The sequence below is a fragment of the Liolophura sinensis genome, chromosome 11 (genome assembly GCF_032854445.1).
Source record: "Liolophura sinensis isolate JHLJ2023 chromosome 11, CUHK_Ljap_v2, whole genome shotgun sequence".
Lineage (NCBI taxonomy): Eukaryota > Metazoa > Mollusca > Polyplacophora > Chitonida > Chitonidae > Liolophura > Liolophura sinensis.
Genome location: NC_088305.1, coordinates 24,271,057 through 24,294,335, shown reverse-complemented (window position 1 = coordinate 24,294,335; position 23,279 = coordinate 24,271,057). Strand labels below are relative to the sequence as shown.

The 23,279-nt window shown below is 38.9% G+C and overlaps 1 protein-coding gene across 4 annotated transcripts in view; it reads right to left on the bottom strand.

Moving 5' to 3' along the window:
- Positions 1–7,463: 7,463 nt before the first annotated feature.
- Positions 7,464–23,279, bottom strand: part of LOC135477591 (rac GTPase-activating protein 1-like) — a 36,393-nt gene continuing 20,577 nt past the window's right edge. For 2 of the 4 annotated variants that reach the window (XM_064757753.1, XM_064757756.1), the window contains 7 exons: positions 21,140–21,200; positions 20,444–20,555; positions 18,255–18,360; positions 17,299–17,431; positions 16,397–16,502; positions 15,020–15,104; positions 7,464–8,887 (listed from right to left, as the gene is read on the bottom strand). In XM_064757753.1, the coding sequence (XP_064613823.1) occupies positions 8,824–8,887; positions 15,020–15,104; positions 16,397–16,502; positions 17,299–17,431; positions 18,255–18,360; positions 20,444–20,555; positions 21,140–21,200 (667 nt within the window). In that variant the 3' untranslated portion in view covers positions 7,464–8,823. Of the gene's footprint in view, positions 8,888–11,193; positions 11,267–15,019; positions 15,105–16,396; positions 16,503–17,298; positions 17,432–18,254; positions 18,361–20,443; positions 20,556–21,139; positions 21,201–23,279 lie in introns of all 4 variants that reach the window. The other 2 variants (XM_064757755.1, XM_064757754.1) reach the window with 2 other exon arrangements.

Genomic DNA, 23,279 nt, shown 5'->3' with positions numbered 1-23,279 from the left:
TTTTTTTTTTTAAGCAGGGTGCGTTTTCCATCATCTTCAGTTCTGTTTGTGGCATTATTATAATTTTTTGTCTGACAATAGATTTTTTTTTTCATGTTTCTCAGCTTTGAATGTTTTGCTATGAGCAATATTGTGATTCAGTCATGGTTTATGTAAGTGTTCTTTTTCATATACTGTAAAATTAATAGTAAGTTTTTGTTAAGTAAAAATGGCATAAACATATAGTATAGGGCTCTAGCTACTCTAGTTAATCAATCAAACAGCTCTTCTGTTTAATGCTCAAAGAATCCACTGATCAAACAAAGTGTTAAGCAGTGTTAAGCAGAGGATGATCCTGCGGTAGCTTCAGAATTTTTCGAAAACGGCGTACTAAAATCGTGCAGCACACTTCAATTGTACACATGTATCAGTGAAAGTACCCTAAATGGCCATACATTTCGTGCATGACGAACTTGCCCGTTTTTCCTGATTCTAATAGCCTTACTGGTTTTAGAAAGGTGTTTTGAGGTTTGCTTGGAATAAGAGATGATATTCTACTGCAAAACTGTCAGTTTCAGCACCAAAAATAATACTTTGTGACATTTATCGGCCTTTGAAAATGCACTTTTGTGGGCGAAATTTTAGGGCATTTGGGGTATATACATGTTACTTCAAGTTCAATTTATTCAGTCCATAGAATCAAAAAGAGTTGCCTTAGTTTAAAACGTTGCATGGAAATAAAAAGCGCACACTGACGTTTGTTTGGCTGAGTGAGCTCAGCATTGTATCAGTGTCACCACTCCCCCCATGAGCGGCTTTCTGGCAGCGTTTTATACGCTCATTTTGTGTAACTGTCAAAGGGCATTTTACCTGTGATTGTACAGCGCCATTTTTGACATCTTTCAACATTTGAAACTGCTTTATTTCTAAGGCTGCACGAGGAGCTGACTGCTGTCGTATTATCATGAAATTCTTGAGCATGGTGTTAAACTTTAACCACAAGTAAATCCCTGTGCACAATGTTCAGATTATGGCAGATTGGCTTTGATACACTACTTTCACGGCATTCGTAGTTATTGACTTTTTTTGATTCAAAAATAAAAGTCCAGAAATTAAGCTTTAGATATCACCAGTTTGTAGAATTGATCCTAGTCATATCTAGACTGCGTCGACTTTTTTGTGTAAATCTTGAAAAATGACCAGATTAGCCATAGAGAACCTTTGCCGAGAAGAATTCCAAACATTACCTGTCAACAGCTAATAAATTTCACCTCAAGTTTGGTATGCAAAAATGCACTTGCAGAAGCATTTAAAGGCCTTAAAATGATACTTTTAATGCCAACCATGAAGATTTTCTGATAAGAAATCATTCATAGTTATAGCTTTGAGCATCCTGGTTCCTCACAAGGATTAGGAGGTGATAAATAACATGGAGCTAAATGAGCGAAGTGCTGAGTTTTGGCTGATTTCTACAGTTCAGAAGAACCACAAGACAGTGAAACTATCATATTTGGAGGTTATGCTCATTCTAATTACTTTTTGAGAAAAAATTTCTTACCAAAAAGCTATATATGTTGTTATTCGTGCTAAAATCTTATTCAGGCTCTATCTCACTTAATTTAAATTTGGTTTGTTTTCACCTCTAGTACTCTAGTTACATGGGTAAAGAGTGCGCTGATGATTGGATCAGAGAAGCTATAACATCACTTCCAAACTATGAATAATGAATGTGAATGAATTAGTCGAAATCACGCAAAATGCCAAATTTTAGGTGAAATATGGTACACTTACATTAGCAGTGTTTGATGGGCACAGGATTAAACTTATGGACTTTGTGAAACGTGCACCTGAAATTTTGAATCAGACGTTTGTGTGAATGAAATTTGTTCACAGTTGTAAAAGCTACTTGTAGTGTGTTTTTCATGCCTGTACAGCTGACGTTTGAACACATAAACAATTTCAATGTTCATCTAAAAGACTTGAGTTTTTGAGAAAATGTACATTTGAAGTTGTTGTTTCCAGAACCCACATACTGTACAGTTCTTTGCTTTTTTAAAAGCAACATTGCCCACTGCAACAGATTACATGAAGATTTAGTGTACATTTAATTGTTATTTGCAAGTGAAAATTGACAAGGCTAAAGATTCAGACATTTTTTAAGATTTAGCATATAGGGAATGATTTGCATGAAGAAATCTTTTTTTTTTTTTTTTTTTTTTTTTGGATAATTTTAAATTATTTGATGTTTGTTTTGTTAAGAGTAAATTTAACACTGTTAGAGGATCAAAGATGACAAATTGTAAACAACTTAGTCTTTGGAAAACAAGTACAGTTTAATACTCTAACTGCCAATCAGTTATATAGAGGAATCATTCAAATTGCTACAGAACTTTGTCATTTGTTTTTCATTTTAATTTTAATGTATATATTTCCACATCTTTATAGTTTAAAGAAAGAAAAAAACATGATAGACTCCATTGACTTGATTTTGAAAATTAGTTTCTCTTAATATTGACAGTTTTTCAAAGCATTTTAATCAGTGCATATATGTAATCATATGTTTCTATTTATGTATTTAAAGTTTTATTTAGTTTTCCCTACAGGCAAAAGTTAATGACATTAGAATTTAAAAATATTTAAAGTGGAGCAGAGAAGGAGAGAGAGCAGGGCTATAAGAAAGGTCAAACTTTATTTGTTTGGATTGGAACGAATTTGTAGAATTCTGTTTTAAATATTTTTTAAGAAACGCTTGTAAGGGATTACTTCATTTAAAATTTCATTTTAGCAGGTCCGATTTTTTTTTTATTGCATTTCTTCTCACAGTACAATTAATTGTATGTACATGAGGAATCATTTTGATCTCCATTTACATGCAGTTGCATTGACTGTATACATTTGGCTTTTCGAATGAAATAACATTTCATGTATACTTACATGAAGTTGCATCAATAGTGGGCTTTTTGCCCAGATTTCTCATCCGTTGCCTATTTGCTGTAATTTGGAAATGGAGTTTGTCATTACAAACAAGTCTTGTGGAAAATCAGCATTTTATTGGCTTTCCGTGCGTGTCATTTTATTTGCAAATCAGGTGTGTAGAAATAGAGTGGCATTTGCCAGTGTGACGGTGAATGGCCCTAGGGAAGAAAAGTAGTGACAGAGAGCTTTTTTATATGTGTGTTTTTTCACACACTTGTATAAACAGTTCTAAATGGCAAGAAGAAAAAAAAACAGTAGTAAAAAATGTTAGCATAACTGAGAGAACTCAAAGTTTGTCATAGCCAAATCTCTTGTGGTAATACTGATTATAATGTACATGTACATGTGCTCTCAAACTTATTGCATATTCACTGAAAATTTGACTCAGTGATAATTTTTTCCCTGCCAAGTTAAAAATTGCCAAGTGGAATGCCCCACCCTTAAAGAATTAAACGCAGACAGGGTTACGGGGGAGTTTTTTTTTTTTTTGGACCAGGAAAGTTTTGAATACTCATACAATTGATACTACTGTATATCAAAATATTTTAAAACTGCCTGTGGCTTCTGAGTGCTGAATAGGCAGGCCTACCTCAGTATACATACATTGGTAGATCACGGTGTATTACAGACAAACAACATGCAGCCAGACTATATCGAATCTCAGTCTTGTATCATAATTCTGAAATATTTACACGTGTAAAAATATAATCTTTGTATTCAAACATGTTAAAAAGGACAACTTTAGTATGAATTTTAGCTTAAGGGGTTTTGTGTGAAATCCATGCAGAAGTTGTCTTTTCCTTTTGTTTTGTTAGAACAGTGAAGTGCCAGTTGTATGTACATGTAGAGTGTACATTATAAGGGTAGGGCTTCTGTCATGCTGTGTATGTGTGCACCTGCCTGTAGTGATAATACAGTTGTTTCTACTGGTCAAAATTAGCTAGATCTCTGTTTTGTTTTTATTTTGTGGGGATGTAGACAACGCTGTATAGTCCTGCCTCCCCTTTGCTCAGTTCTGTGTATTTGTGTTATGTTGGTCTTGTGGAGGGGGTGATGGGGGTCCCTGCCCCGCCCCGCCACCCCCGATCTGTATTCTCACCCCACTCAGAAACCTTAGTGCTTCTCACCTCATTTCCTCTCTTCATTGTAAGGCAGACTGGGTCATTCATTGTGAAATAAAACAAAATTGTTGTTCATGAGAATTAAAGTCTTAGTCTTGTTTTGTAATCAAACCGAGGTGTGTTATTGAGTAGCCTTTGGGCCCGTTTCACATAAAGTCTAAACAATGAGCTTAGACGGCTGAGTCAGTTAGCCGACCAACAATATCATCTAACGTGTTTCACAAAGAAAAGATTGGCCCCAGGGGCCCGTTTCACAAAACTTCTGCAGCCATCTAAGGTCTGTTAAAAAGCTACTTAAGGATCATTTAGCTGACTACCGGAAATTGACTATAGAAAAAAACTGACTGGGTCAAACGTAAAATTGCCAACATTTAGCTTTATTGTCGGCTTATCACCCATGTAGCTGGCTATGTGGCAGCTTTGCAGCAGTCTGATCTGTAGAGTTCACGATGGTCATTGTTAAATTGGCTTTAAAGTGAAAATATATTGAACTGCTATCTACAAGTAACATGAAAAGATAATAATTTCCTCTTCATTTTCGTTTGTAATAAAGTTTGCCAACGAAGGTTGATAAATCTCGGAACCGACAATCGAAGCAAAACAACGATACTGGATGAGTTTTGGTGGTTAATGAGCTTTAAAAAGACCTTTATTTGTTGACAGAAGCAGATTTATTCCTATTCTTGTCGAACCAATAAATGAACAAAAATGGGAGTCGCAACACTTCAAAGGCCAACGTTGTTTCCATCTTTTTAGATGAAGAAGGATTTTGGGCTAAGATTCAAAATTTAAGACAAAAATGCTTTAGGCGATAGCCAAATATTTTCTTTGTGAAACTGGCTAGATGGAATTGCTTGGCAGCTAACTGAGTTAACCATCTAAGCTTAGCCTTTAGTTTTTGTGAAACTGGCCCCTGGTAGTGTCCTGGCTGGCTTGTTTTCATCCCCGCTGACGAAAGACAACGCAGGATCAAACGCTGCTCTCGCTGATTTAGCTGCGTCTGGTGCTTTGTCAAGTACCTTAAGTGACCTAAAATTTCGTCCACAAAAGTGCATTTTTAGAGGCAAATAAATGTCATAAAATATTACTCATGATGATGAAACAATTTTCCTGTAGACTATCATCCCATTTTCCAAGCAAACCTCAAAACACTTCTTCTGAACTCAATCAAAATCAGGGAAAATGGGCGAAATCAGTGGTTGTGTACATGTAAGTAGTTGAGGGGATTTTCCACTTTCCTCCACCCATAAATTTTTAATATTGTATAGTTTTTTATTTGATTGATTGCTCCTTAATGCCTTGCTAAAGAATTTTTCATTTATACAATGGCGGTGAGTTTTAGGAGTGGCGTGAGTGCGTGCTTTAGGTCTAACGTCGTACTTAACAATTTTTCAGTCATATGATGACGAAGGAATCCTTAGAGTGCATTGAGTCCTTGTTGCAAGACAGATTTTCACCACTCTTATTTAGTGCTGCTTCACTGAGACGAAGGCAAGTAAGCCGCCCCACCCAAACCATTATACCGATACGGGTCAAGCAGTCTTTGCACTATCCCTTTGTTGAATACCAAGCGACGAATCTACAACTTCCTATTTTAAGGTACGACTGCCCCAGGATTAACCCTTGATGTATCACCCCGGAAGCCAAAACTCTACTAACTGAGCAATCGGGGCGGGTAGTTTTATGAGTGGAGAAAACCGGTTTAAAGTGGTAAACCACCAGTTTTTAATAAGTTACTCATGAACTTTCCCCCATGTGATCTACAGACATAAATCGGTAATCAAGTTCCAGAACAAGAGCAGAATCTGCGTCAGACTCGGACATGGGAATCAAAATTAGTGTTTCAACACCGTACACGAAAAGGTGAATTTAAAATCGACTTCTGCTCACATAATTTTGACTAAACCAATATAATTACAGTGGACGGACCGAGTGAGAGCAGGGTATTTTTTTTTTTTCAGTTTTAGTGAGGTACAAGCCAGTTCTGGAAGCAACCTATCTTGTAACCAGTATCAACTGAAGAGGAAATACACAAGACACAGAAGTAAAGATTATGCCTGATTTATTCAGCAGTGTTTTGAGGCAATAAAAATAACATAAAACAGTTATGAACAAGGAGAACAGACCTAGAATAGAGATGATGTATTACAGGTTGATAATAACAGGCAGAAAAAAAAAAACAACGAAACAGATCTTTAGGCCATGAGATTGGTGTGTATGCAAATATAACTGGGGTGAGGGGGAAGGGAAAATGAAATACAGGCTACGGTAATATTTTATAAAAAGATTCACTACAACTGAAATTAAACAAAAAATGTCTAGTGCTGGACATTACTAGTTTGTGGAAATTTTGCTTTGGCCAGTAGAGTTCAACGAGCACTCGTCCAAACTGGCCAATGATCTGTCATTTTATCAACATTTACCTGTACATTTATAAACAAAAACATGGTTTTACTTGATGCTAGATGTGAAAATATATCGTATTACAGTTTGATCGGCAATTTGGTTATCGGACTTGGGTCAGCTATCATTTAAGGGAGACAAGTCGGCCTCATGGGACACTAAATAGTGGAAGTCACATTTTGTAGTTAATTTTTTGTCTGTACATTTCAGTTATACAAGATTGTCACAAATCACAAAAAAACGATAATAAAGATTAGCTATTATTTTACTTCTATATATTGTATACATATATATTTTAATACAAAGTACTGTAATTCTTTAACCTTTTCACACGTTTGCAAGGTGTTTATTCAAGCATATTTCTGAAGGGATTATTCTTGGGTGACTTACAACTATACTTTGTGTAAAGCTCTGAAACTGACCAATCCAACCAACACTGTTTTATCCCCAAAATCAAATTAAAAAATGTTGATAAACTGCACTGAAAGTTGCTCTTCATATTTTTTTTCTTTCATATATATTTGTTTTATTCTATTTATTTTAATTGCATGTACAAAATGAATACAAAAACTTATTTAGCTAATAGATATAGTATGATTTTACATGTACATGTAAGACAGTTTTTCAAGGAAAACGAGTGGGGGGAGGAAAACGAGAGGGGGGGGACGAAGATGGTTGGTGAAAAAAGTAGGCTGAACAACATCTTTTCAGTCCCCACTTGAGATTCTCACTTAGTAATGGCTGAACCTTGTGACATTGTGGTGGCAATATCTGGGAGAGTGAAGAAAACAGCGTAAGAAATCAAGCAATGAAGCAGGCTAGGGAAGTGGAATCAAACAAGAAAAAGGCTGAATGTATTTCACCGACAACTACAGTATTTCAATTCTTAATCTCCGAGACTAACTCTCATCTGTATATTCTTGTTACAATATATCTAAAGCTCATCAAACAAAGGGGCATGAGACGCAACTCAACTCATGGACTATAGTACATGTAAACACTCGTGTATGCAAAATATAGACAACTCCACTTCATTCTTTACATGTATGCTTTCAATCCTGAAGTGACTTGGTCATCAGCAACACGGACCAACTGCATGCCATCAGCTGAGTTGTGTTTTTAGCCCCTGTGTATGCAGAACTTAAACTGTTAATTTGTGTTGAAGTTTTTGGTCCCAAAAACCAGTTGACATGACTAACATTTGCTGCCTTTCTAGACCTGAAACTTTGTTGAAAAATTTCAAGTTTTGCTTCAATTACAAGTCTGAAAATCTGCTTGAAACTCTAAAGGCTATAAATATGATCAACAATTGTTGTGGCAAGTCTTGATCGAGGGGAGACGTTTAAAAATTTCTATGTTAAAAATAAACTGCCAATGAAAATAAAATACCCATGATTCTTTTAAACTGCCCCTCTTTTGGCTTTGTCTTGCAGTGACAAAACGTCTACAAACAGCTCTGTGACAAGGATTAGGTAGATGCGTAAAAGTCAATATTTCTATCATTTAAGAATATAGAAGATTTCAAAAAGTCTCCACAAAATCAGCATCTAGTGATCTTCACACAATTTTTACCATTTCTGTATGAAAAAGTGTTGACATAACTGAAGGGGGTTCGAACACACGCAATTAGGTGTACAACACGATTTAATGTGACATACCGAAACTAATTCGAAAACGGATGAAAAGTGCCTGGGATGATTTTTTTGTTCTGTTCAACATTTTCACCCATGCTATTATCACACGCGCACTCATATTATATGTATACTGGTGCACACAAAGATATATAGGTATGTAATTTTCCTTATACACCTATGTAAACATATGAATATTCATAACCATCTGATCATTCCACACTTCACTCAACCTACAAGTACTCTCCAATAAAATGCGTAGTGTTAAAATAAAGTCACCATAATGTGGAAGAAGTTCGAATTTTGGATATATGTCAACAATTAAAAAACCAATTCATCCCTGTATATGGTCTCATCTAAAAGAAAACAAAAACAAAAACAGCCCCTCCAAAAAATCTGATCCAAAATGATTTGGCTTCGAGAGTAATAGATTGATAAGCCGCTGAAAAACTCCAGTGTCCCATAAACAAGCTTGGCTGATGTCACATCAACACAATGCTCACTTACCCCTTTTGCACCCCAGCAAAACAAAAAAACAAAACATGTATTGGTACACAAAAACCTATCATGTTAAGACAAAAATATATTGGGTGGAAAAGTTCCTATACAAATTGTACAGTTTTTGTTCATGAAAGTTGCAATGAAATATTTTGTTCATGATTTTCAGTAAAATCTGTCTCATTGTGCACACCGTTGATCTTCTGGTGACGGCATTAGTGAGGCTTGTCAAAAAAGTGGGAGGGGTTACGCACTTCAATCTTGCCTTTGTATGCACTCCTGTAAACACACAGAAACAAAATTCATATAAACAAAATTACAGTCTTAAATCTCTTACCAAAAGCAGGATATACTTGTGTTTATTTTTTCCCCAAAAGAAAGGAGATAACAATGTACATGTGAGTGAGTGAGTGTTTAAGGTTTAATGTCTTACTTAACAATTTTTCAGTCATATTATGAGGAAAGAATCATTTGTGTGCATGTAATGTGCCTCCTTGTTGCAGGATGGATTTGCACTCCTTTTATCTAGTGCTGCTTCACTGAGATGACTTACCGAAGGCAAGTTAGCCGCCCTACTGATTATACTGATACGGGTCAGCATTTTGTCCAGGTTTGACTGGACAAACCTCAAGTTGATTGAAATCTGCAGCCATCATGGGGATACCTGGATTCAAGCCTGCAATTTCATTAAACGGTCACCTCTCCGCTATGACACAACCAGACACTTCAGGTAAATGAGTCAACTGATAAATGGCCATCCTGTGATTGACTGCTTGCTTTGTGATTGAAACAGAATTCTGACCTATGGTCAGCTTCCTGGATAGAATCCATCAGAGTATCCAGAATAAACCACCAGCTTTGGCACATAACCAATGGACTTTCCACACATGCATGCAGTGTACTGTACACTTGTTCACTGACAGAGGGACCCGGATGTGTACCAATAACGCAGGTGAAAGACACGAGTGCTCATCATTGGATTTCATGTAAGCCCACTTGAAATGCCCTAAATGCACTGTTGACAGCTTACTTCCACCGAGAACCCCGAGAAGTGTGAAGCCAAGGGAAGTGTGAAGTCAAGGGAAGTGTGAAGTCAAGGGAAGTGTGAAGTCAAGGGAAGTGTGAAGTCAAGGGAAGTGTGAAGCCAAGGGAAGTGTGAAATATTCCTGATCAAGACTGGGGTGGAAGCAACTCTTTAATTGTCAGATAAATGATTTATTTATTTATTCATTTATTTAATTATTGTGTAACACCATACTCAATATTTTTTCACTTATACAATGGCAGTCAGTATTATGCCACTGACCTTGAGCAAGTCACCGACAAATTTTCTCACATGCAACATACAGATATGCACAGCATACTAGTGCAAGACAAGGGGGTCTTCAACTACATCAGCCTACGTGAATGGTCACATGAGCATTGTTCACTGCTGAGACGAGACAAGGAAGTGTGAAAACTATACAAATTCCCTGTAAAAGGCTGGTACTGAACCCAGACTCATTATTGAAAGACATGCACCTTTAACCACTAGACCACGGACCTCTCCCCATTATATAGTTAATATCTACACTGTACAAAAACCACATGGAAAAGCAGAGCTACACATTATGTACAGAATAGATCAACAGAACTGAATGACAAAGAACTAGGCCCGGGATCACAAAGCGATCTTAGACTTAAGTCAATATTTCAAGTAAAATCTTGACTTTGTTACATAAGGAACCAGAAATTTAAAGTGATTTAAAATTTTGACTTAAGTACAATATCGCTTTCTGATCCCTGGACCTGTAGCATGGTTATGACACAGATAGCACATGAGGCATCTAAAGACTACGACAACTGTACTACGACCACATAAAGCAGAGGTTTAGACAATACAGTATTACGACAACTGTACTACGGCTACATAAAGCTGAGGTTTAGAGACTAGAGCACATGTAGGCTACAAGTACTTTTGGCATGATTAGGTGATCAGTGTGCAATTACATAAAGCAAAGCTTTGAACAGTGGATTATGCAGTTTCTATTTTTAAGGGAAAGAAACTAAAAAATGTAGTAAAAAGGAAAAAGATCACAGAAAACTGTATCTGAAACACTGGTTCACTGAGTTAAATACAGTCAAAAGTATGGTGGTTTTTTTTGTAGACCTTACTGACTGTGTATTATGTCAATGACAACCCATAACTTTTTCATTCAATTCTACATAAAACCGTGTGACCTCAACTGTATGTACTAGTGTAAGGTGTGCATACAGGAAAAAGCAAAGGGTGACACTAAATTCTTGTTTTAAGGCTAGCTGTTGTGACATCATACAAAATAAGTAAAGGTACATGTATTTTCAGCTAGTTTCTAATGGTCATTTTACTAATGTTTACAGTTTCTGCCTTGTAAACTCTACTTCAGCCTTTTCAAGCACCTCTGCAACCATGAATGCTTTCAAAGAATCTGAGAAAACTATGGGGTGTAGAGATGTAATTTGCACAGTTTCACGAAGCTTGGAGTTAGAACTACTCCACTGACACAACATTTAGCCGTAACAGTTTAGAGGGTTAGGGGATTACACTGCTGGTGTTACAAGCACACCTTACAATCAATCACTCAGATCTGGGACTCGGAGACTGGTGAGGCTGTCAACTGTATTAAGGGGGGCATCAACCTGCGATGAAAATTGGAATTAACGGTAAAAATGGTCATGCATACGTTTTAAGTAAGCCTTTGAAATTCTATAAAAAAAAAAAAAAAAAAAAAAGATTGCTCAAAACCTTATTTTTAAGAAAAAATTATAAAGAAAACAATTATATAATAACAAAAGAAATAAAAAACAAAAAAATCCTGAAGAATTTTCAAAACATCAGCAAACGCAATCTCTTCATTGTTTTTTTTTTAACTACTGATAATAAAAGGCCAGTGATATGATCAGAACATGGGGATGCCATGATTAAGGTTAGTAAAAATGATAGCAGGCTAATTATCTCCCTTTAATGTACATGTGAATGCCACAATCTACCATCACCAGCAAATCTTGTGCACTAGATGCTTGTAAATATATGAGTGCAAAAAGGTTTTGGAAAAAGGAAAAAAAAAAAACCCAACTATTTCCCTTTCTCTACATCTTGAAGAAAGCCATCTCAAGATATTAAGACTTTCGATAAAGTGTGTACAGAGGACATCATTTGGCTCTTTTTTCCTAAAACCTTAACACCAGAATGGCTAAAGCCTATTATCTAACCTCCAACTTGTGCCACCTTCTCGCATTGAAACGAGTTTCCGAAATCACGGGGATATCTATTGAGGAACAAATCATTATCGCTCTTTGTTAGGGGTTTAACACTCTTTCACTGTTGCAATATAGAATTAGAGAAGGGGAGGTTCATGCCAATTATTCCTGGTGCTGACTTGATCAGTTGCCATTCCACAAACCACCCAGACATTATGAAATACTCCAGTGAGTGGAGACTGACACTAGAACAGCTCCCCTCAGTCACAGAGTACCATGCTGGCAACCAGAACTAGGTACATGTACATCTACTTACGCTCAGCATCAGGCTAGGAGCTGCCACTGTTATTGACATTCTATACTCAGAAATATTGCGTTTTAATGATAGCAGTCAAGTCCAAGGATAAAAGCAATGTGAAGATCAATATCCCAATACAATAACTACTGAACATGTTACTGTACTAGCCACCGCTTGAAATCTCTAGCCAGTAATGTACAATGCCCGTTATAAAACCGAGCCAGTGACAGCTCCATCTATTTAACAGCCCTGAATACTCCTTATGTGGCGTCATAAACAACGGCAGGCTTTTCACATCTTTAGAAACTATTTACATAGATTAAGTGACTTGGCTAATGAATTACATTGCTTTGTCCACAAGTATTACATTTGATTGATATGTATAGACCCTTAAACACAAAACTACTATCACAGTTTATACATATCAATCAAATGTAATACTTATGAACAAAGCAATGTCATTCAATAGCCAGGTTACTTAATCTATGTGGTCTGGAGGACTGTTGTACAACATTTTTCCTCTATTTACTAAGAAATACTTTGAAGTATTGCCTTTCAGTAAATATCAGACATGTGCCTGTACTATTTATACTGTTAAATGAGAAAGTCGCATATTTTTTAATCCCATGAGGTGGCGCTAGTGTGGAGCAGGACCGTGAGCCATTGTTACATCAAAAACTAATGCGGCGCAACGTTTGTTGTGTTGCTAATGAATCAGTTTCTGCTTTAAATTCATCTTTATTGTGATCTCATAATGATAAGCTAGTGTGAAGCTGGACCTTGAGCCATTGTTACATCAAAAACTAATGCGGCGCAACGTTTGTTGTGTTGCAAATGAATCAGTTTCTGCTTTAAATTGATCCAGTCTTTATTGTGATATCATGATAAGCTGGGAAACAAACACTTGGTGTTAAGATCCTAACGATGGGAGTTTGACAACCCTCTGGGATCACGAAGCGATCTTTTACTGGGGATCAATTTCAAACCACTTCAAACTTGTTATTTCTTACATAAGCAGCTCAAAATATTGCTTTACAATGTAAATTCTGGGTAAACTATTGTAAAACAAATTGGGGCTAAAATAACAGAAAAGAACAGAAATAAGTTTAGTGATTAAAATTTTGACTTTCAACTGATTCTAAAGTTTGAAAAAGTTATAATGCAAACTGCATTATAAATTTCAGGAAGTTTATTACTGATTTTGAATGGTAATGTGCACAGATGAGTCCAAGGTAATTAGTTGAACAGTTCTAAAATAATATCCAAAAAAAAAAAAAACACGGGATCTGCGCCGATTGATTTTTAAAGAAAATCTCTGATTCAGCCTTTTCGGCACTGTCAAAATTGACTATTAAGGGAATTAGCCAGTTGAAGGCAGGTTTCTAACACACAAAGATCTAACAATCACAAAACCACACAAGACAAGTTCAAGGACACATCACAGCCACACAGGTTCTAGAACACAGGACTGAACATGTGTGTACATGTATTAACACATTTACATGCAAACCTACATGTAACACTGTACAACAAATGGTCATGACTAGTATTTACATGTAGCTAACAAAAACTAACAAAAACTTCCAGGAATGTGACATACAGTGTACTAGAGAAAAAACAGGTTGTCTTCAACGAATGAAAGGACTGCACAAACGGCCACATGGGCTCTGTTAACTGCTTACTGTCACTCTTTCCCAACTCCCAAAAAACAGACCGTGGGAGTTGCAGAATATAAAAATTCTCAGTCCGAGGCCGGTTCTGAAACTGAACCTTGCGTCCTAGTAATCGAAATGGCCTTAACCGCACAGCCATAACGTGCTTAAGATAACGAGTAGTTATAACACATGTTAGTCATTATTCTATAAATAACTGAGAGTGCCGATCATCTTGATTATATACCAACAGATGGATGCAAGACATCTCGTGTCTCTCCACCCCTTCTTGTGACAACATTACTTTTCATTCCATTCCTGGTCAAAGCAATTATGACGACATGCAGAAAGACTGAACATTTGCAACCAATGTGTTAAACATCCGGCTGATCTATTTGCAACAATGCTGCTTTTGATTGGTCAAGTGCGTCTCCTTAATTGACAGTTCAGAAAAAGTCTATGCTTTGAGTGATGCTCAACACGAAAAACATTTCGACTTAAAAAGCCTCCTAACAAGGTAAATATTTGCTGGAACTTATGGAGTAAATTCTTGTCACTGTGTAAACCTACCATCACTTATATAAATAATATAAATCAGAAAACATATTTCTTGACACAAATCTTGTAAAATATAATCCAAGTTGTGAAATAAATGTGTTTACAGGAAGGCAAGAATTGACTCAAGCAGAGTTTAATCAAAATCTTGAATGCCCCACCCCCCCCCCGTGTTTGTACACTGCTAAAGCAGAATACAAAACTACTTGCATGCAACTACTAATTACACTAATGTGTCAGGCCAAAAAATCCAAACATGCTCCAATGTCTGATGTGGAAAACCACAGATGGTACAAAAATATTATTACAGCAAATGTTTGCATTATTTCAGGTTACACTGCTAAATTAGGCAAGCTTTAAAATATCAAAGTTGGTTTGACAAAGCCAGAAAAGGTGTGAGCAAGACTTCAGTTCAAGACACCAGGCCACCAGTTTATGGGCTGCGCATACAAAGATGTACAACATGCTGTGTTCTTCATAAAAAATTTATTTGCAAACTATGCACTTTTAGATGTAAAAACTTATTACTTCTACGGCTGAAACTGCTTTCCAGTGGAATATCATGCTAGACTAATCCGAAAGCATTTTTCTAAGAATAAAGCTGAGTTCTCACCACCAGACAAACTGAGTTATGTTTAAAACTTTACATCAAGTACAGTTATTCAAAGCTTGTGAGATGGACATTACCTTGGAGTGTAGCTGGTTTTTATCCCGCTGCGTTTCCTAGAGTACGTGCTGGGTGTGAACACCGAGCCCAGCACACTGTGGACACCTAAAACCGTGCACAGCAAAGATAATTTAATAGCACAGTGCAACTGTCAACACAACTGAATATGAATAAAGGGATAAGATCATGTCAAGAAATCAAAAAAGTCAAAAAATCAATTCAGACTTTTTTGCTATGTTAAAGCTACCACAAAGTGTTTCTATCAACCCTGTTGTTGTTACAACAAGAACGGACAGATTTGGCCCAAAAATCAGAATTCAGCAAATTCAAATGTCTTCAAGCAAGAATTATCTACATGTATGTGTAACAGCTACCCAAATCAGACTAGGGCACTTGTTTCTGCTATGGCTTTCCAGTTATTCTGACTATCTGTCCATTCCAGTAATTGTGGTTATCTGCCCTTTCCAGTAATTGTGGTTATCTGTCCATTCCAGTGATTGTGACTATCTATCCATTCCAGTAATTGTGGTTATCTGTCCATTCCAGTAACTGTGGTTATCTGTCCTTTCCAGTGATTGTGGTTATCTGCCCTTTTCACTTATTGTGACTATCTGTCCATTCCAGTAATTGTGGTTATCTGTCATTTCCAGTGATTGCGGTTATCTGTCCTTTTCACTTATTGTGACTATCTGTCCATTCCAGTAATTGTGGTTATCTGTCCTTTCCAGTAATTGTGGTTATCTGTCCTTTCCAGTGATTGTGGTTATCTGCCCTTTCCACTTATAGTGAGTATCTGTCCATTCCAGTAATTGTGGTTATCTGTCCTTTCCAGTAATTGTGGTTATCCATCCTTTCCAGTAATTGTGATTATCTGTCCTTTTCAACACCTGTGGTTATCTCCCCTTGAGTGCTCTTGTATTATTCCCGCTTCACCGATGCCATCTGAACATGACTGTTTTTCTAATATGTCATATTCAATGGTTTTGAATGACAGACACAAAAGTTAATCTACAATATTGATTTAGGGAAAGAAAAGGAAAATATCCTAAATATTAACTTATTCGTTAAAGATACCTATATTCATTTTTGTTATTAATTTATTAGATCTGGTTTAAATGCTGTAGTCAAAAACATTTTCATACTTAAAGGTAACCACTGGTCACCCTTCACTAGGTACCCGTAGCTGACAAAAAACTTGGAGACACCACCGTGAAATTGGTGTTAGCTTGCTGCAAACATGCAACCTCACTGGTTAAGAGTACATCGCCTGTGCCTGTGCTAAAGGTCCATGTAAACACATTAAAACACTTCTGTGGAATTGACCACTGATATTTCCAGACACCACCAACTCTAGACAGGCCTTCGCAGCCGACCAGCTGACCAGGGAGACAACTCACCATCAGGCGTTCCCGGCGTATTGGGGTTCGAGTAGAAATTCTCCTGATCGTCTTCCGTGAAGCTCATCCAATAGTCTGAGGGGATGGACATGAGTGCCTGGACAACCTGAAGAAAAAGAAATCGAACATAAGAATTTCTAACAAGTCCAATGACCCAACATTCCTGAAAGCTGCAGGCATGGTGACATCTTAAGTGACAGCACCCACATAAAATGTGTATAACAAGCTTTGCCTTCTTCAATACAAAGGAATGTGTAGGTTTCAGTGGTGAAGCCATCTTACATTCCAAACAAACCTTAACCGTCAAAATGTGACATTTTAGGTTATTTAGTGTACCCTAATTCCTCAACCTTTTCATGTATGAAAGAACAACTTTCAGTACAATTTATCCACATTTTAAAGTTGACTTTGGAGACAAAACTACATTTGCTGGATTGGCCAATTTCAGGGCTCACACAGAAAGTGTGATTTTATCAGACTACACAGAAAATGCCTTCAGAGTATGCCTGAATAAACACCTTGTAAACATGTGAAAAGTTTGAAGAATTAACTTATCGAGAGCTTTGCCACTTTTTTTGAAGTAAGGGTTTCATTTCTTCACAGATCCATCGTGGAACAGCAATGCCGAGTGGCTGTTACCTACCAGTCATATTACTGTAAATCTTCAACCCTTTCACCCTAAAGCAATTTTTTCAGTGAAATTTATGCATACGGTTATAATGAAAATGATTTCCTTCCGTCGCTCAAGATACAGGCTTCCTAAAACTGTGCAATTTATTTCTGTACACCCATAGTTTTCTCAAAATGTTTCAAAATATTGGTTGCAGAGTTGACTGAAAAGATTAAAGAATTAGGGTAAATAAACTGCCATGCTGCATCACTGATATTGAAAAACTGCTCACCTGTGACTGTATGGTAGACTCAGTGATCATCTGCTGTGAGCTGGGATCCGGGCAGGAGTTGCCAACCACAGACGGCCCAAACACTGTGGCCAAGTTAGAGGCTGGCATACGACACTCTACTCTCTTTGACACTCTACAACACGAATTTATTTATTTACTTATTTAATCAGTGTTTTATGTCATACTCAAGATTATTTCACTTGTACGATGGCAGCCAGCATTATGGTGGGTGGAAACCGGGCGAGCCCAGAGGAAACCCACGACCATCCGTAGATTGCTGGCAGACCTTCGCACGTAAGCCAGCACGTAAGCCAGCATGAGCTGGTCTTGAACTCTACAACATGACTGATACATCATTCACACTTTGCACTAGGTACTCCACCTATCAGATTTTATGTAATTGATGTAAAAAGTACTGTTTTAATATATCTTATCAAACAGTTAAGCACAATGACCAAAGAAATGGGTAGAATGGGTTTTTTTTTTTGACCCCTTGATGACTATAATCTGTAATGGTGATGTGGTCATGCGGTAATTAGTATAAAATAATACAGCAGACGCCCCTTGATGACTATAATCTGTAATGATGATGTGGTCATGCGGTAATTAATATAAAATAATACAGCAGACGCCCCTTGATGACTACAATCTGTAATGATGATGTGGTCATGCGGTAATTAATATAAAATAATACAGCAGACGCCCCTTGATGACTACAATCTGTAATGATTATGTGGTCATTTGGCTACATGAATAAGCATCACAAATTCCCAAAACTCATTTCAACTTCTGAAGAAATAAAGTATGCTGAAACAATTAAACTGAAAGCAGGCCTGAAGCGCATCAAGGGCTGTAACTCCGGTTAAGACTTCAAAACATCTTGTGTAGAAAAGCATAGGCAGGCATTTGGAGAGGAAGTGACACAACTACAACGACTCCAACTTGTTGTGACTTACTTCTGCAGATGTACGATTAAGAAGGCCAATGTGTCCTTGTTAGCTGGTGGCAGATTCTTCACCGCGATACACAATCGACTTCTGTCGTGCTCAAAATGAGGGTCAGCTGAAGGAGAATGTGAGAAAAGTCTACATTTATTCTCCATTTGCATGTAAACGTGGACAATTACAACATTTATTTTTTTATTTCACTTGTGTTTTACACCATACTATAGAATATTTCACTTGTGCGACAATGACCAGCATTATCGTGGGAGGAAACCAAGCAGAGTCCGGAGGAAACCCATGGCCATCCGCTGGTTGCTGGAAGATCTTCCCACTTACCAACGAAGAGGAAGCCAGCATGAACTGGACTTCAGCTGACAGCGACCGCATTGCTGAGAGGCCCCTTGGTCATTGTGCTATGCAGGCCTACTAGCCTCTCAGCCACGGAGGCCCCACCGAAATATACAATAAGCTGGACAAGAAGATAAGCAGAACAAATTTTGGCTCAGAAATTAGAGATGAAAACAACCACTGCTTATTGCTGGACGCAAACAAAGTTAAAAACTTGTTAATTCCAGTACGGTACACAGTAATTCTTACACTATTTTCCATTGGACAAATCCAGTTGTATGGTTAGGGAAAAATGTGCAAGGTTCCTGCAAAAACAGCAGCAGGGACTGGTATGTGACCCAAACATTAGCCCCAAAAATCTAGCACTGGTAATAAGCACTCCCCACAACCAGGACAAAAAGCCATGACACACACCGAGGTCATTATTACAGTGTACGTGTACCAGGGAAAACTGATTAACCTGTTATTTTAATATTTATTTATTTGATTGGCGTATTACCCCGTACTCAAGAATATTTCACTGATACAACAGTGGCCTGCATTATGGTAGGAGGAAAGCGGGAAACCACAACCATCAGCACGTTGCTGACAGACCTCTGTTAGTTGATAACAAATGCAACAGAGTAAATGTTGTGCAAGTTGTGATGAACAATTATTTCAGGAAACAGGATAATGAGCTGGTTAGAAGTCCAGTGAATAGAAACAGGGCAGCCTGACAACATAAAGGGTAAAAACACCCAAGATCAAAAGAGGGGAAAAAAAACAAAATTTATTTTTTCCGCAAAAATCATGTGGTGCTAATGAATTCTGAACCATTAATTTTTGTGAATCCTAATTCTTCTAATTTTTGGGACGCTCGCTCTGCTCTCTTTAGCTATATGTTTTTTTTTTCACATAGTCCAACAACATATTCATATCTTTACTGTTCAAAAAAATGGGGCAATAAATGTAATTTTTTACTTTCAGCACTAGAAATATGCCCTAAAAATTGCAAGAAATGGGGGTACCGTTGAAAATTTTACTGGCTGTGTTGCAAGGCTGGGGTATCAGATACATGTAAGAGAGAATGACTGGTATTTCTGATTCTCTTCAGTTGGTTAAAACATTTCTGTGACATGCTCAGGTATCCATTCCACAAACTTATCTTAAAGTAAGATGATGGTAACTACCAAGGAAACATAGGACCTTTGCAGTCATGGCGATTACAATGAAATACTTTAGGGAACAGGGCCCAGCCTATTAAACAGTGCACCTGTGTAAAGCAGGCTTCCCCACCCCTAACTTGGGTCCCTCAGACTGTTTAGTTACAACTAGTGAAAAACGACACCACGAACAAAGAGGGACTTGAATATAAAGATGTTTCACCTCTCAACTCATTCCACTCAGCTGCAATAGATCAAAACGATTAATCTCTTACTGTTTCACATGGACAGACAGACAGACAAACAGGGACAAAACTCCTGCATTTTATACAACAATGTATGTCATTAGCTGATCTGCTCTTTTACCATGAGTCCAACCCCGGCTAGATTCAAACACAGCAAACCCTTAGTGTAACAATTGTTTTGCAGTTCATTTCTCCTAAATCGCACAGAATTTGCACATGGCTGTGGAGGACCAGGTGGTTATGTGTGGAGGACGTCCAGGTGCACAGACTGAACCACCAACCTTTGGTGACTTACTTGAGAACTTCTCCACAAAATGTCATATGTCAGAAGGCATGTGGTCTCCAGCTAAAGAACTTCCACAGAATTAAGAGAATCTTCAATGACTTACAGCCACCAAGGCTCTGAAGAATCTTGCTGGGTACAATTAACTTTATGTTCTGTCAGAGTCTTTCCATGACAACTTACTGGCTGCATCGACAAACTCCTGCCACATCCTGTAAGTGATGAGGGGTTCCTTGAGCTTCAGAAGAAAGTCCTTGACACAACCACACACTACGTTGATGTCATCCACATGGGACTGAAACACAGAACAATATTTTTCGATATGGTGTCCTTCAGCACAGGGCTCTTATCTTTTAACATGGGCCATTCATTTAACAAGGGTCCTGGGTGCAAGACCACATGAAATTAGAGATATCACAGCTACAGTGAATTGGCACTTGTTCATGGAATCAGAAGAATTCAAGTTTATACATGTAGATGGAATGTTAAACAAACAAAAATCTTCCACGTTAAGTTCATGACCCTCGGAGCAGAGTTAAACTCCCAACCTCACAGTTAGAATGCCAGGTGATCTGTTATCAAGGGCAAAATGTCCCTCTCCTTCCCACCGTACTCACCCTGATTTCCCTAAGCGTTTTCCATAATTTGTAAGATGTAGCTGATTGTTCCAGACATTACGAATGATAATATTTCTTCATGAATGCTTGATAGTAAATACTAAATTGTGTCTTAACATTACTGGTGTGTCAAAAAATCTTTTCTTCTGCGAAATTTTGGTGCAGTATATGCTCAGAATTTATCAACGCTAGAACCATGAGCTTATCTTTACTATTTCCAAAGTGAAACAACTTGATTCCATGCAGCCATTGGGTAACTTACCAGATTTGGAACTTTGCCCTTTAAGAATTTCTCTTTCAATTCTCTCACTTGCTTGGTGGAGCTGCAAAAGAAACACAAGATTCTCACTGTGAACTTCTTCAGGAAATCTGTACAAAATTTCCAATTTCAAATGATATCAACCTATTTTAATCTTTTCTATGACATGAGATGTAACCATGCATTTTCACCTGGAATAGATGTCATTAAAGACATCCCCTATTTGGACAAATTTTTCAACAAACTGTTTTCTACTTGATGTTAACAAAAGTCTAATGGTTTTAAGATTTATTTATTTGATTGGTGTTTTAGCTCGTGGCTCAGCTCCTGCCGCACTGGGCTCGTGGCTCAGCTTCCGCCGCACTGCGCTAGTGGCTCAGCTTCCGCCACACTGCACTCGGGGCTCAGCTTCTGCCACACTGTCCTTGTGGCTCAGCTTCTGCCACACTGTACTCGTGGCTCAGCTTCCGCCACACTGCGCTCGTGGCTCAGCTTCCGCCACACTGTACTTGTGGGCCAGCTTCTGCCACACTGTACTTGTGGCTCAGCTTCTGCCACACTGTACTTGTGGCTCAGCTTCTGCCACACTGTACTTGTGACTCAGCTTCCGCCACACTGTACTCGGGGCTCAGCTTCTGCCACACTGTACTTGTGGGCCAGCTTCTGCCACACTGTACTTGTGACTCAGCTTCTGCCGCACTGTCCTTGTGACTCAGCTTCTGCCACACTGTACTTGTGACTCAGCTTCTGCCACACTGTACTTGTGACTCAGCCTTCCGCCACACTGTCCTTGTGGCTCAGCTTCCGCCACACTGTACTTGTGGCTCAGCTTCTGCCACACTGTACTTGTGGCTCAGCTTCCGCCACACTGTACTCGGGGCTCAGCTTCTGCCACACTGTACTTGTGGGCCAGCTTCTGCCACACTGTCCTTGTGGCTCAGCTTCTGCCACACTGTCCTTGTGACTCAGCTTCTGCCACACTGTACTCGGGGCTCAGCTTCTGCCACACTGTCCTTGTGGCTCAGCTTCTGCAACACTGTACTTGTGACCTCAGCTTCTGCCACACTGTACTTGTGACTCAGCTTCCGCCACACTGTCCTTGTGGCTCAGCTTCTGCCACACTGTACTTGTGGCTCAGCTTCTGCCACACTGTACTTGTGGGCCAGCTTCTGCCACACTGTCCTTGTGGCTCAGCTTCCGCCACACTGTACTTGTGGCTCAGCTTCTGCCACACTGTACTTGTGGCTCAGCTTCCGCCACACTGTACTCGGGGTTCAGCTTCTGCCACACTGTACTTGTGGGCCAGCTTCTGCCACACTGTACTTGTGGCTCAGCTTCTGCCGCACTGTCCCTTGTGGCTCAGCTTCTGCCACACTGTACTTGTGACTCAGCTTCTGCCACACTGTACTTGTGACTCAGCTTCTGCCACACTGTCCTTGTGACTCAGCTTCCGCCACACTGTACTTGTGGCTCAGCTTCTGCCACACTGTACTTGTGGCTCAGCTTCTGCCACACTGTACTTGTGGCTCAGCTTCTGCCACACTGTACTTGTGGCTCAGCTTCCGCCACACTGTCCTTGTGACTCAGCTTCTGCCACACTGTCCCTTGTGACTCAGCTTCCGCCACACTGTACTTGTGGGCCAGCTTCTGCCACACTGCACTTGTGACTCAGCTTCCGCCACACTGTACTCGGGGCTCAGCTTCTGCCACGCTGTACTTGTGGGTCAGCTTCTGCCACACTGTACTTGTGGCTCAGCTTCTGCCACGCTGTACTTGTGGCTCAGCTTCTGCCACGCTGTACTTGTGGGTCAGCTTCTGCCACACTGTACTTGTGGCTCAGCTTCTGCCACACTGTACTTGTGGCTCAGCTTCTGCCACACTGTACTTGTGACTCAGCTTCTGCCACACTGTACTTGTGAATCAGCTTCCGCCACACTGCACTCGGGGCTCAGCTTCTGCCACACTGTCCTTGTGGCTCAGCTTCCGCCACACTGCGCTCGTGGCTCAGCTTCCGCCACACTGTACTTGTGGCTCAGCTTCCGCCACACTGTACTTGTGGCTCAGCTTCTGCCACACTGTACTCGTGGCTCAGCTTCTGCCACACTGTACTCGTGGCTCAGCTTCTGCCACACTGTACTTGTGG